Source organism: Phocoena phocoena, chromosome 10 (assembly GCF_963924675.1).
Source record: "Phocoena phocoena chromosome 10, mPhoPho1.1, whole genome shotgun sequence".
In the NCBI taxonomy this organism is placed as follows: Eukaryota; Metazoa; Chordata; class Mammalia; order Artiodactyla; family Phocoenidae; genus Phocoena; species Phocoena phocoena.
The window spans coordinates 84,512,605-84,527,591 of record NC_089228.1 but is presented as its reverse complement, the minus strand read 5'-3'; the positions used below and the strand labels follow the sequence as shown (position 1 = coordinate 84,527,591).

General features: G+C 39.9%; 2 protein-coding genes across 2 annotated transcripts; one reads left to right on the top strand and one right to left on the bottom strand.

Moving 5' to 3' along the window:
• Positions 1-6,023: 6,023 nt before the first annotated feature.
• LOC136129342 (histone H4) lies at positions 6,024-6,335 on the top strand. The gene has a single exon (XM_065885566.1). The coding sequence runs from the start codon at positions 6,024-6,026 to the stop codon at positions 6,333-6,335; it is 312 nt and encodes a 103-aa protein (XP_065741638.1).
• Positions 6,336-8,342: 2,007 nt separating this feature from the next.
• H1-6 (H1.6 linker histone, cluster member) lies at positions 8,343-8,978 on the bottom strand. Its single transcript, XM_065885997.1, has one exon. It carries the CDS (start codon positions 8,976-8,978, stop codon positions 8,343-8,345), a length of 636 nt encoding a protein of 211 aa, XP_065742069.1.
• Positions 8,979-14,987: the final 6,009 nt, after the last annotated feature.

Below are 14,987 nucleotides of genomic sequence, written 5' to 3'. Positions count from 1 at the left end.
TGTCTGACCATATTCAAAAGAGTACTAATATATACACGCAGAAAACTTGTGTTTACTTTGTGCTACCACGTGTATTTGGCATAACTGTGAACAAGGCTTTCTGTCCTGGAGGGCAGCTGCCTCAGACCAAATACAGCTCAAAAGTTTGTTTGGTAGATATTGAACTTGGGCAAAGAGATCTCAACTATTTTTTTAAACTTTTCTTTTTTTGCAGTTCCCAAAGTTCAGTGGATAAAAGTATATAGGATTTTTGCTTAGTACAGAAAAGTTGAAAATGAATTAAATTGAAACTATTATTCCATTAGCCAGTAATAAAGTCTATTAAAAATTTGCATATTTCCTATCATTATTATTGCTATATTAAAATATATAAAATTAGTAGATACATATATTTTAATAAATGCATAATTCATTGTGTTGTGTACTGCATGGTTTTCCTGATGTATTTGTCCATCTTATGTATAGACTTAATCGACTTAATCATTATGTTATTTTGGGGACATGTATACTGCTTTTAATTTTTTAATGTTTTGTTTCATGAAATATTTTCATTAAACCATGGTATCTGAATTAATTGTTTTTCTTCACACTAGACACATTACCATCTAAGCTGTAACACATTGGTCATTTTACCTCCAAACCATGGTGGAAGCACACTGATAAATTCTTTCTACTTAAACATCATCCTATACTCAAAGCAGACTGCCAAAAAGCTTCCTGGCTCATACTAAGCTTCCTACCTCATTAAGGATATGTTACAATTAATTAGGCAACATTTGTCTTATATTGGTTTTGTTTCACACAGGCCAAAATCTCAAGAAACATTCTACTCTTCACAGTAATACACATTTATTAACAGTCGGCAACTGTGGCCTGCTAATTTTTTTAAATAACCGTAGTTATAAATCTCCATTTTCTTTCAGTGTTTCTTAGCTTAATTTTTCTAGCCTTGTTCATCAATTCTTAAGGTCAACTACATTTGAAAAGTCAGATTTAAAAATCTGTACATTTAAAAATCTGTACCTTATTTTGCCTCTGGCAAAACCACTTACAAGGGTGGTAGTAAGGAGAAGCGCGCCATCTGGTGGCCAAAAATGTCACAGTGGCCTTTCGACTATGGAGTGGGAGGAGGGGGTCCCTCAGGGGAAAAGAATAAACAAGGGGTGGGGCGCTGGGGATCACTTTTGGAGAAAAGCCCCTGAAAATTTGAGAGCAAAGCTGAAACTATTCACCAGCTATTTGAATCTCTGGAATCACAGGGCACTGTTGAGCTACCTGAACTGGGAACAGAACAGAAGGAGAACGAACAAACCTGCTGATCTTTGAGGCAACCTGCCAGCAGTTGGTTAAGGCTGCTGGGCGGTACAGGCAAAACTTCGGCTTAAGTTATAATAATATAGTCTTAGAGTACCGTGTACTTGATACATTCTTCAGGTACACACACACACTTATAAACAAAAGACTTTCTCTAAAATGCTGCAAGGTTCTTATAAGCTACACACTCTAATAATAACTAGAATTTAAAAATGCATGACTTTAACCATGGAAGATTTTCACATGGAGTGATATTTTTAATTTAAAAATAATTAGGGCTTCCCTGGTGGCGCAGTGGTTGAGAGTCCGCCTGCCGATGCAGGGGACGCGGGTTCGTGCCCCTGTCCGGGAGGATCCCACATGCCGTGGAGCGGCTGGGTCCGTGAGCCATGGCCGCTGAGCCTGCGCGTCCGGAGCCTGTGCTCCGCAGCGGGAGAGGCCACGACGGTGAGAGGCCCGCGTACCGCAAAAAAAAAAAAAAAAAAAAAAAAAAATAATTAATATTTTTAATTTTTAATTTTAATTTTGATTTCTTTCTGTGGACTTTGGGTCATCATATTTTCTTCTCCCTTTTGGAATCAGTGATTAACATGTAGAATATGAATACAATGTTAAATCATTTCATGTGACAATTTGATTAAAAAGCCTGGGTTGCCTTGACATCCTGCGTGCATTTATTACTTGGCCTGGCATGCATGCTGGTATCTCACATATGCTGATTCTGAGTAATTCTCTAAGGTGTTTACTCATGTGTGAGAGATACATATGATGTGTTTTAAGCAGATGCTTCTGTAGCTTCTATTTCTTGGCTGAATGAATTTTCATTCTCAGAAAAGTCTTCTTAGACTTAAATATTTTCTAAAACGAATTTTTTTTTCAGCTAATAATTATCAAGTACTTACTAGATGCCAGGCCCTGTTCTAAATATTAATTTAATTCTTCGGAAGAATCCTGTGAGGTAGAAACTCTTGTTATTCTGCTACCCTTATTTTGCTGTATGGAAACCAAGGCACAGAGGGGTTGGTTAACTTGCTGAAGGTTACACAGCTGGAAAATGATTATATTGATTTTTTTCCCAGCTAGCCTGGCTCATCTTCATAGCCACTACACAATCCCTCTCTCTGAATCAAGAAAACGTGTGGTTGGCATTGTTCCATCTTTTTAGGATGGTCCTTTGAGTATCCATTCTGCTGCCTAGTGGCAGCACCTCTGATTATTTCCTGAGTGAGGAGAGAACCTGTTTTAACATTTCAGAATATACTCTATAATTATTTCATAAATATTTGAAACATTTGGGAATTCTTTTTTTTGTTCACACACAAAATTCTAACTATCAAATTCACATTTTTATTAATTCTATTTATCATTCAGGGAGGTATTATGGGATGGGTAGCATTGAAGCACCTGTGAATCATTTTTCACCAGATTTGCATAGAAAGTATTATAAATAAAGTAATTAAGTAAAAAAAATAAATTCTGGCTTTTGACCCAAAGATTCTAAAATAGAATTTTGGAGCCTTCAGTGCATTTGTGTGTGGAGGGGGAGGTGAGGATAATACCAATATTTGCATAAACTTCAGTGAAAGTCTTGTCAGTTAATGTTACCCTATGAGTTGATGAAATATCCTGGATCTTATTCTGTAAACAGAGTGACCACAATGGCATTTTCATAAGATAGTCAGCAAGCAACTTGGATACTGCCAAAGGAGCTTCGCTATGTGTGCAAGAAAGCACCTGTTTTAAACATGGATGTAACCGTTAATGATCTTTGCTTTGTGTACTTTTGTGTTCAGTTTTCACCATTAAAACAAATGCAAAATCCTTTCTTTGGGCTTTGTGTGGGTGATTAAGGAAGTATTCAATGGAACTTTGAGAATCAAATTTAACTACAAACATGTTTATAAAAATTTTGAAGCAAATGTTTAAGAAAGGATACTGTTAGAAATTCTCTTTCCAAATAACATTTTCTTTAGTAGGTCAAAATGTATTACGAATATTTAAGGGAGAAAACCCACACAAGGACAGCAGGCCTAGAAATTGCAAGTGCCAAAAACTTTTAGTAAAACAGTTTGAACTAAAGAGAAAATGCAGGGAGTTCCCTGGTGGTCTAGTGGTCAGGATTGGGCACTTTCACTGCTGTGGCCCGGGTTCAATCCCTGGATGGGGAACTGAGATCGCGCAAGCTGCATGGCACAGCCAAAATTAAAAAATAAAATAAAATAAGGAGAAAAAGCAGGAACGTTTTCCTAGAAGGATAAGGAGAGGAAATGAGAAAAATATGGAGAGACACAGTATATGTATGTTATGGAACCAAAAACATGCCAGTAGGAATGACAGTTTAATTCAGGAAAAATGAATAAGAAAATATTCATTTTCTCTGAAAAAAAGAAATGCATTAAAGACTTAGATGGGAAGGAGATAAATCAGCCAGGGGTCAGAAGAGCTGTCTGCCCCAGACCAGGATTGGTGTCCCCAAATGCCCAGAGCTAACTACTGTCATGTTATAAATCCCTGTCAGGCTAAGTGGGGCGAGATTGTACTTACGTATTTCTGCAACTATAATATTGCTCAAAAGTATTTCTACCCTGGGATTTCTTTTTCCTAAAGTACAACTGTACACTGAAAAGTGTTGGTATATTCTGGTAGTTTTCAACCCTGGCTAAGTATCAGAATTGTCTTTTGAATACATATATATTCCATGGGATGATATGTGTACATATACTATATATATATATATATATATATATATATATATATATATATATATACATATTCCTCAACGTTGATATTCTGATTGAGTTAGTTTGTGGAGAGTGGTTCTGGGCATTTTATATTTTTAGAAGACTTTTGTTTAACATCACAGTTTTATTTGTGTGAATATTTCATGTGTCCATTTAGCCACAACTTGTTTGCAGGGTTTTTACTTGAAGAGCCTCACTCACACGAATGGGGCTCTGTGAAGCCAAGTTCACTCTGAGAATGAGAGTTCCAGGGTGACCCACCCTTTCCCAAGCTTCAGGACCAAGGAATACCTGAACTCTTCCTAGAGTGCAAGAATCCATTTTTAATATAAATCTATAATTGTATACCTCTTAAATATTTCTGTTTTGACATTCATGATTTTTGTGTCAATGTCATTGAGAAAAAATTAGAAAAGAAATTAGAAGAAGGGAATAAGAAAAAAAGAACCATGTCATACACATTATTTTAAATTTATTTTCATGAATTAAAAAGCATGTTGAGATTTCATGTTTACCTGTGAACACTGACCTTGCACTTTTCCTCTGTAATGAATGGCATTTCTTCCTAGCTAAGTCTCTGCTTATAAGGTGTATGTTTGTGGTGGGAAAGGGTAGTGAAAGTCAGGAGCCTAAAAACACTCACTTTGGGGCAGAAGAATATAACCATCTAATTATTTCAGAAGTGATACAAACCATATGTCATTCAGAGCTTTCCTGCCCTCTCCTGGGTCTTTTGTCTCCATCTTTGGGTCTCTTCTCCCTTTTTACCTAAGTCTGAGGTTATTATATGAGGTCTCTCTCAGACCATAATCTCATTCTAAATCTCCCCAACAGACATTTATTTATTAACCAGGATGGGGGGGAGGGGTGTCTTTTTTTTTTTTTTTTTTTTTCAATTTAACTAGAGTGACTCTTACTGTGGAAATTTTTTAAAGTTGTCAGGAAGCCAGAGAAACTTTTTGATTTGAGAAATCCTTCTCTTCAAACCATATTCAGATCCAGTTCTGTTCTATTCGGCTTTTTTTTTTAAAAAAGAATGAAAACAAAAATGGGATTAACCTGTTCAAAACACCCATAATCTCATCATAGGCCTCCCAGGGGAGGGCCCTGTAGGCTTTGTAATGACCTTAATCAAGTATTAGCCCTATCTTACTATTAATCCTGGACTCTACAAAACAAACGTATGTTCTTGTCTCTAAAACTAGAGAAGGTTGAGAAAGGATTAATGAAAGAAGGAAAGGAGCTTTTAGGAACTGCAGGCCAATCAGGCGCAGAAGGCCAGGAAGAGGGTCCAGAGGTAACTGATTTCCCAAGCCTAGTTTTAAATTCCTTCTCTCATATGCATTTGCAGAAAAAGGAGTCACCCAGTACATGTTTGAATTGAGGAAGAGAAGAAAAGGAAGAAGTTTTAATTTGCAGTCGTTTGTCTACCTTTCTGTCTTTCCAAACACAGGTCTTTTAGGACGAGAGCCTCTTCATGGCCAGGCTTATACTTCACCCCATCAAAATGCGTCCTTTAAAATTGAAACATTAAAAGGACTGAAAAGGAAAGTCCCTTGACCTATAACTCTATCTTCCTTTACACATTATTTTTACCTTCCCCAAGGAACCATTATCTAACATTAGTTACCAAGTTACCAAAAGGAACTGTGGAGTGAAGCTCTTTGCTCCGTGTCCTTGAGCTGAATATACTCAACTTGCAAACGCGCACGGAAGAAAAATAGTGCAGGGCAAAAGAGAAACTAAAGCTCTTTAGCTGATTGAAGGCCACCTCACATTACGGCCCGCCAGACGAAGAGCGAGGTATTCCGACCAATCAAAACATTGAAATGTTAATAAGCCCCTCCTTGCCCCACCCCTTGATGACCTAATTTGGAAAATCCACCAGGGCTCTCGTTTTCAATCAGGTCCGCAAGAATGCTATTTAAAGAGCAGTGCTAAGTTCAAAAAGTTACTGTGACAGCAGCCATGTCTGGTCGCGGAAAGGGTGGTAAAGGCCTCGGCAAAGGCGGCGCTAAGCGTCACCGCAAAGTCTTACGGGACAACATCCAGGGCATCACCAAACCAGCTATTCGTCGCCTGGCCCGCCGTGGTGGTGTCAAGCGCATTTCTGGGCTAATTTACGAGGAGACTCGCGGAGTGTTGAAAGTGTTTTTGGAGAATGTGATTCGGGACGCTGTTACCTACACCGAGCACGCCAAGCGGAAGACTGTCACCGCCATGGACGTGGTTTACGCACTCAAACGCCAGGGCCGCACCCTTTATGGCTTTGGTGGTTGATCACGGCATCGGCCGAGACAAGACTTCGACATCTTCTAAAAAAAAACCAAAAAGGCCCTTTTCAGGGCCGCCCACAAACTCGCTGAAGGGCTGTTGGACGTTGCGGAGGTGTGTGAAAGCCAAATGTCAGAGCTAATTTAACATGCGAAGTATGGTCGGAAGCTGTATTAACACTGCAGTTATGTAACTTAAGGCCTTGCGCTTCACTAAGGTGTTAAGAAACTTGGGTCTTTTATGAAGAAAGTAGGCTTTCGGAAACGGTGAAACGCAAAGTGATGTATAAGATTGGACCCATGAGAGAAATCTGGAAATACTAGAACTGTCCTTCTTAAGTGGACGGCTGGAGGCATCCATGGCACAAAAGTTCATAGTATCACCCACACAAAACTAGGGCTATGCAAATGAAGGCTCTTTGGGGACAAGCTTTCATTGGCTGGTTCTCAGTGTGGCGAAGAAACCACTGTTTAATTACGGAGGGTGGTGTTACAAGGCTGTTTTCCTATTGGCCAAAACAAGGGGTTTCATACCGGTACCCGGAACTTAAGGGAAAACCTTCATTGGTTAACTTTTTAATCCGATGCAATGCAGGCGCTAATGAGCCCGAGGAACAAAGGCGCAGAGTGGCCGAGCCGCTTCTGCACAGGTTGGAGTAGTGCCGGGAGGTCGGCTGGCTTCTGGGCGGGATGAAGCCAGTTGTTCCTCCTTTCTCTTTGCGGTGATAGTCTGGGGTCAGTCCACTGCTGGACACAGAGAAGTTGCTCACTGCCTTGTCCAGCAAGTGAAGAATTTTCCTGCACTATCCCAACTCCAACCTCAGAGGGAAACAATGGCCACCTTATCCAAGCAAAGCGGGGCTGTGGCTGATTCTGTACAAATTGAAACCATTGTATTTAGTCGTTCTCCATATAGGATACAATTAATTTTTTTTTCTGTGGCCCGATTATACAAATGAATTCAGACAGGATATAGAACATGTTTGTATGTGTGACTGCATTAATTACGTAGTTTTGCAATGGGCTTTGTTCGAAGTCGCCCCAATACCAAGGCCCAAATAAGATTAACAGTATATATTTATTTTACGAGGATCTTTAAGAACGCTAAATTACAAGCTAAGTGAAAACAAACTAAACTGTTTAAAGCGGAAAAGAAGCTTTAACTCCGACCCTAAACGTTTCCTAGTACAAGCAGGTTTGTGATTTAAAGGTCACACCCTAATATTTGAACCTCCAACATCTCCACACGTTTTAGAGTTAACGTTTTTCAGCCTGTGTAGCACAACCTGAACAAGCCTATCATTCTCTTCATAAACAGAGAACAATTATATTAAGACTAATGATATTATCAAACCAAATTTTAATGTAACAGTATGTGCTTAATATATAGTCATCTGGTAACTACTTACAAACTAATGAAGGTGAAAGGCATTTCAATATTCTTGCAAATGTAAAACGGAGACATCTGCGATTTACGCAACGAATCATAGTGGAAAGAAATCTGTTTAACGAGAGGTAAACTTCTCACTAATCCAAACTGAGACCTTGGTTTCTATATATTAACCCCTGTAAAGTCCATGGAGACTGAGTTCAGAAATCTTACATGGAAAGGCACGTTAAATCATATACTAGAGTATCATTAGGTGAAAAAACATGGTCAGGTATGGTTGGGCACGGAGCTTATCTCCTCTCTCGACTTAAAATCCACTTTTCTAAGCATTTAGGAACTTACATACAAGGAATGTGCCTTATTTTTATTAGGATGGACAACCTAACTTTCTGGAACTGGGCAGTCAGCATACTTTTAAGTATCCAGAGCTCTTCAGAGTCTCTACCGTTTGTCTGACAAGACACTATCACCAAATCACAATCTTGCTCATTGTCAAGTGATAAAGTTGACGAATAGTCGTTTCTTCCGGGGTCTTCTGAACACGCAATGTTACACCCTCAAAATCATTTGAGTGGCTCTTAAAAGAGCCGTTGGGTTCTATGAAAACTGGCTGTTGCCGAAATGTTACTTCTTGGTTGTTGCTTTCCTAGGATTAGTCTTCAGCTGGGTCAGTTTAGAATTCCCAGCCTTGGGCTTCCCTGCTCTGGCCTTCGCTGGACTTTGCCGTTGTTGTTTGCCCTTGGCGCCTTTAGCTTTTCTGCCACTCGAACCTGCTTTCTCCGCCATTGTTGTCCTCGGTGTCTTTGCTCTTTTGTTGGTCTTAGCTTTCTGCGGAGATTTGGAGTCTCCGGCCAAGACATGCTTTTTCATCTTGGTAGAAGCAGGCTTCTTGACCTTTCCCTTGGGCTCAGCAGCAACTTTCTTGCTGAGCTTGAAAGAGCCGGAAGCACCGGTACCCCTGGTCTGCACCAGAATTCCTTTGCTAACCAGGCTCTTGAGACCCAGCTTGATGCGGCTGTTGTTCTTCTCCACGTCATAGCCCACGGCTGCTAGCGCCTTTTTTAGCGCTACCACAGACATACCAGCTCTCTCTTGAGAAATGGAAAGGGCCTCGATGATCAACTTGGACAATGAGGCGCTTGTGGTCTTGCGACTTTCACCCGTCAAACCAACCGGCTTCTTGCCCGTTTTTTGGGGGGGAGGTTTCTCCATGGACGGTGGAACCCGGTCCGCTAGAGCGACGGGCACCATCTCAGACATTACAATACAGTAGAGCAATACGTACCACCTAGCAAATAGCATAAACTACTGAACGGGCCTCAGAGCCTTATATAGGGCAGGGCGCGCTGTGATTGGTGCGTCGCTCAGGCACCGCCCCCGCCCCTTGGGGAAGGAGCATTTGTGTTTGTTTCCCTGCCAAAAGTTGAATGCCTCTAATACCCTCTGCATGGAATCGCCCAGGTTCCACTGCTGAATAAACCATGGAGATACAGATTTCAGATGACTTTTTGCCTTTTAATGAAAAATGACCCTGCATGCCAAAACTGTTCAATAAAGCCCTCGATTTTCAACAAAATTCAAAGGGAAACACAAAACTTCCTCTCTTCCGTGTAAATATAAAAGTAATTTTTAATGAATGACTTATCTCATCTCTTCTAACTGGTCTTCCAAATGGTTGGCTTTCAGTTGGTGGAGAAAATAAATTATTCACGCCCTGATTTTTATTGAAAATTATTTATGTATATGAGGGAAGTAACACAGATATCTTAGATGTCTCACTGCAGAGTTGGAAGATGCTTTTAGAATTGTCAAAAAACTTCAGGATAACACCTTATTTGGGCAAACAATCTAATAAACAATGATCTACAGGCATGTGGATTGCTTGTGACTAAAACCACTTCTCAGTCCCTAAGGCTTGATAGCAGACCCTCAAGCATGGAGTAAATTACCTGGATTTCACACATGATATCTGCTTGGCCAAAATCAGGTCCCCCTTGTAGAGGGCATCTTGAACTGAGTTTTGCTCCTGGTTTCATTAGTTCAAACCTTACCCCTATACCCACACCCACCCCCTTCACCCTCCACCCTCAAAAAGAATATGTAAGGAAACAGATACAATCCCTGCACTTAATTAACTATAAAATATGAGGCAGGAACCCTGGTCTGAAGAGCTCAGTGGAAACGACAGACCCAGATCTCTAACAGGACTGGGCTGGCAGGTGTCCTGCAGAGCTGTGGGAAAAGAGTTATTGGAATAATGTCTAGGATGTTTCTCTGGGCTTGTTCTAAGACTCAGCTTTCTCAGAGGTGTATAAGAGTTTCAAGGCCTGGCCTTCCAGGAGGATGTTGAGGGAACGGTGTAATATGACCAGAGTCCAGGTTCAGCAAAGGAAAATCCCATAAGGACCATCTTGCAAAGATCCGCAAACGCCTGCGTGAGAAATTTGGTGACATTCTACAGACTGGGCAACCACTGGAGGCTTTTAAGGAGAGAGCTTATGTATTTTTGTAGTAGTTGTCTTCTTGTATGGTTGTTGTAGTTGCCTTGATTTTCGATTTTTCACATAAACAATTATTGTGGAAAGCCTAATGTCAGAGGTTGGTAGTCTGTTGTAATAGTCTCAGAAGAAAGACAAGAGCTTCATTTGAGGAGAGAGTGTGGGAAAAGAGAGTCTACATTTGAAATACTTCTGAAGAGGAAATGAGATGATGAGACTTTCAAACTTCTGATTGCAAAGTGAGGTAGAAAAGTCTCTTTCACTCTCTCTGTCTCATATACATGCTCACATGTGCACTTACACACACATATGAAACATAAATTCTGAAAACAATACTATCTTAGGTGCATTCTGATATATTTTCATCTAGTTTATTTTATTTTTTAAAAAATGCTGGTTGCAAATCATGAGATTGATTTCACAGCCATTGTGACCCTCAGTTTGAAAATTCTTTTCTACTTAGAGGGATTACGGGTGCATCTTACCAAGGGCTCTGTTTTAACGTGTATTTGGTTTCTCTGAACCTCGGTGATCCCTGAGAGGTCGTACCATTAAACGTCAGTGGCTTAGGGTCGGGTATGAGTGGATTGATCCTTATATTTACAGGTTGACAGAACATATCACTCATGGCTGTAAAAGTAACAGAGAATTGGCTAGTTTTCTAAAATTCTTAGATTCCATAATTTAAGATCCAGAGAAAAAACCATGATTCATATTTTGCATTATAATTCGAAAAGATACCATAAAAACAAGCTCACACACATATACACCATATATATGTGACAGTCATTGTCCCAAGTATTTTCCCCTCAAAAAATTTAAAAAATAAATGTATGAAATCATTTTATAGATGAGGAAACTGAGTCACAGAAAAGTCACACAACTTGCCCAAAGTCTTAGAGCTAGTGAGCAGGAAGGCTGGGATTTGATTTTAAGAAGTCTGGCTTCAAAAGGCTCTCCTTCTCCCATCTCACACTTAGTCTGCTCAGGCAACTCAAACAAAATACTCTAGAGTGCATGGCTTAAACAATAGACATTTATTTCCTCAAAGCTCTGGAGTCTAGAAATCCGAGGTCAGGGTGCCAGCATGGTCAGGTTCTGGTGAGACCTCTTTTCCTACCCTATAGAAGGCTGCCTTCTTGCTGTGTCCTTACATGGCCTTTCATGAGTGCATGCACACCAGGAGAGTGATGGCTCTCTCTTTCTCTTCTTATAAGGCCATGAATCCTATTGGATTAGGGCCCCACCTCTATGACCTCTGTAGCCTAAATTACCTCCGAAAAGCCCTGTCTCCAAATATAGTCACATTGGGGGTTAGGGCTTCAGAATATGAATTTTGGAGGAGGGGTGGGCATAAATCAATCCATAGCAGATACTTTTCTCATGGAATGATTAGGAGGCTTATTAGAGACAACCTAGATAAAAGTAGTTTTAGTTACACATAGCCAAACATGGTTCATTATTCCAACACAGTCCTGGGCAAAGGAGGCACCTGATAAATATTCCCTTTTTTGGTCTTAACCTAAGATCCTACTTATTCTTTACAGAGTGCTTTCCCGTGGAACTGTTGCAATCCTGTTCATTGTTTTGCAGCAGTTTATTTCTTATGGGATCATGGCTAATAAAAATATGGGGAAAAAACTACCTTCACTCATAATGAAGGAAATTACATTTCAATATTTTTTTTGGTCTATCTGATTAAGTGTTTTAAAAATATTCTCAGTAAATATGACTGCTGTAAAATAGGAATTATTGTATTATGTTGGTGTTATAAGTTGGCATGGTCCCTCTCAATGGCAATTTAATGAACGTATATATTAAGGGCCTTAAAAAATGGTTTTACCTTGTGATTTAGTATTTCTACTTCTAGAAGTCCGTCCCAAGGAAATAATCAAATATTTAAACAAAGATTTATGTAAAAAGAAGTGTGATCTGTATGATTTATAATGCATAAAAATGGAACTCCTTCTAAATAGCCAGTAACAGAGGACTAATTAATAAGTAATCATACATCTATTAAAAATGTGCGTTTCTAGGCATGTTACCTAGAAAATTAGCTGTGTATATGTAGCATGATACCTAAATTTGCTTTATATATGATATATACTTATTAGAGATGGATCTCATATATGTGTTCATATTCATATATACATATAGAAAAGAGATACTAAGATTTATTTTAATTTCCTTTGTTATATATTTCTCTTCTTACAAATTTCTGCAATTATCATTTAATATTTTTATACTCAAAATAAATGTTTTAGCCAAGTTCTTATTGATCCTTCCGTGATTGTTAAAAATACCTCCTTTTATCTTCTTCTAGTATCATTTTCATTGACTTATTTGTGAGATGCAACAGTGTCCAGCAGTGACCAGTGGTGGGAAAATACATTTCTAAAGCCCATTTGCTCCTCCTGTAAAAAAAGAGATTGATTGATTAATTCACTTCTATAATTCATCAAATATCTGATATTGTACTTGATTCTGAGAACAGTAATAATGGCGATGGCTAATGTTCATTGGTGTTTGTTCTGTGCCAGGCAGTGCTGTAAGCACTTTAGACACCAATGCATTTAATCTTGCAACAACCTTCTGAGGTACGTATGATGGTCCTCCCTGCTTTATACATGAGGAAATTAAGGCTCAGAGAGACTGAGTTTCCCAGGTGGCACAGCTGTTGGATGCTGAACCATCCTCTACAGTAAAACCACACCCTCTAGCATTTGAGTCTACGTGCGCTTGTAAATAAAAGATGAGCATGATCTAGTCAGTGTCCTATAACTTACATTTGAGCTACGTCTTGAAGGGCGGGTAGGAATTTGTCAGGTGAGGAAAGGGTATTAGGACTTTTCACAAAGGAGACATAGTGACAAAGGCCAGGTGGTGGGGATTGTCTAGGGTGAGGTGCTTGGGGGTGAGCCTTGTAGAACTGCTTGTGAAGGATGAGGAAGGCCCTTGCATGACGACAGGTTGAAGAGTTCAAGCTTGTTATTCCCACATGAAGCAGTTTTAACAGTTCCCAGAAGCCTCCCTTTTCTCACATGCTCATCTCTCTGGGCTGCTGGCAGGTGAAATCATTCCCCACTTTCAAATAAACCAAATCAAACATCTAATGGAAATGTACCCAAATAAATGCTTAGTCTCTTTCCTGGGTTGTTTTGAAATGCATTTTTCCAACTCTTCTTCACAGGTAGGCAGAGGCAAACCTACTTTTATGCTCTCTTGGTGTCCAAATTCAGTGCAAGGAAGTATATGCAGGGTTTGCTTACTAAGGAGTCCTCTTTACTACCTGTGGGCTGACACATTAGTGGGGCGGGGACATATGGGTTTCTGTGAAAATTGGTCACACGTTTGGGTAATATGAATACTCGTAATTATAAGCCACGCTTGACACAACTTACACTCAGGCCATCACTCCACTTTACAGAGAGAGGCTCTTGCTACATGGTTTGTGTGTGCTTGTAAAAATGTAGTCACAGTTACATAGTTATTTAAGTTTTGAGAAAGCTCTGCCTGGAAGCAGATCCTGGTGGTAGTGGCGGGTGGGCAAGGGGGAAGCAGTCCTCTCTTTAGCTGGTGAAGGCCACAGTCTCCCACACAAACCATTGACCATCTCTGCTGACTCATGGTGTGATCTCTGATGTTCCAGTAGTTTAACAAACTCACTGTTGCTTCAGATGTAGCAGCCTTAACAATTGCAAGTGGCACGCGTTATCTTAAACACTGTTGAAAATGCACCAAATTGAAGGACTGTGCTGGAGGGAAGCACAGCTCTTCTCACCAGCTCACGCCCAGAATGAGGGCAGTGATGGTGGTGCTAGAAAAAGAGGGACAGGTATTCAAGGTAGAACCAATGGGGCTTTGATTTCTCTTCTTTTCTTCATTGCTGGGTCTTCCTCCAAGAGTTTTGTATGTGCTTTCCAACTAACATTTTATTGTCTGAGAATAAATTGAGTTAATAGTGTAAAGCACTCAGAACAGTACCTGGCCCATACCAAGTGCTACACTAGTGTTAGCTACTCTTGTTATATTAAGCATTTTAATTAGTGCTAATGTGTATATTATATCTACCACCCCTCTTGATCCCCCCTTTTCCTGTTTTCCATTTTCCCTTTCCATAACATTTATTCCTTTCTCATATTCTATGTAATTACTCATAGTAACGATTGTTTGTTGTCTCTCTTCCCCAGCTGAGATGTAAGCTCCAAGAGGATAGTGACTTTGTCCTTTTCCAAGAAGACAGTCACTGAAGATAGTTGGAGGAACAAGAACCAGAAGGTAGTCCTTAGGACCAGAGAAGAAAGGGCAGAAATCCCCTCCTCAGACCATTCCAAAACTCTGTCTTCATTCCCTCTGTGGTGAAAATATCAAAGACGAGGTCCAGCATATATGGGAGGATGAAAACCAGGAAAAGCAGAGTGTGTGCAAATCTGGCTGCAGTACAGAACATGAGAGAAAGAGGCCGCAGACAGTGGGCAGGGGAAGAGTCCGTCAAACCGTGTTTCAGGTCTTTGGAGTATCCTAAAGGAAGATACAGCTCTTTCAGACCCATTCCAGACCATCCATGATGCCCCAGCTCACACGCTAGAAGGATAAAGACCTCACAGCCCCTTCCCCTCATTTCCAGCTTATTAAAATTTCCGATCATTTTAGGACAGTGAAAAATTCTGTATGGTATTATAACAATGAATATACGTCATTATACATTTGACCAAACTCATAGAATGTACAACATCAAGAATGAACCCTAAGGTCAACTATGGACTTTGGG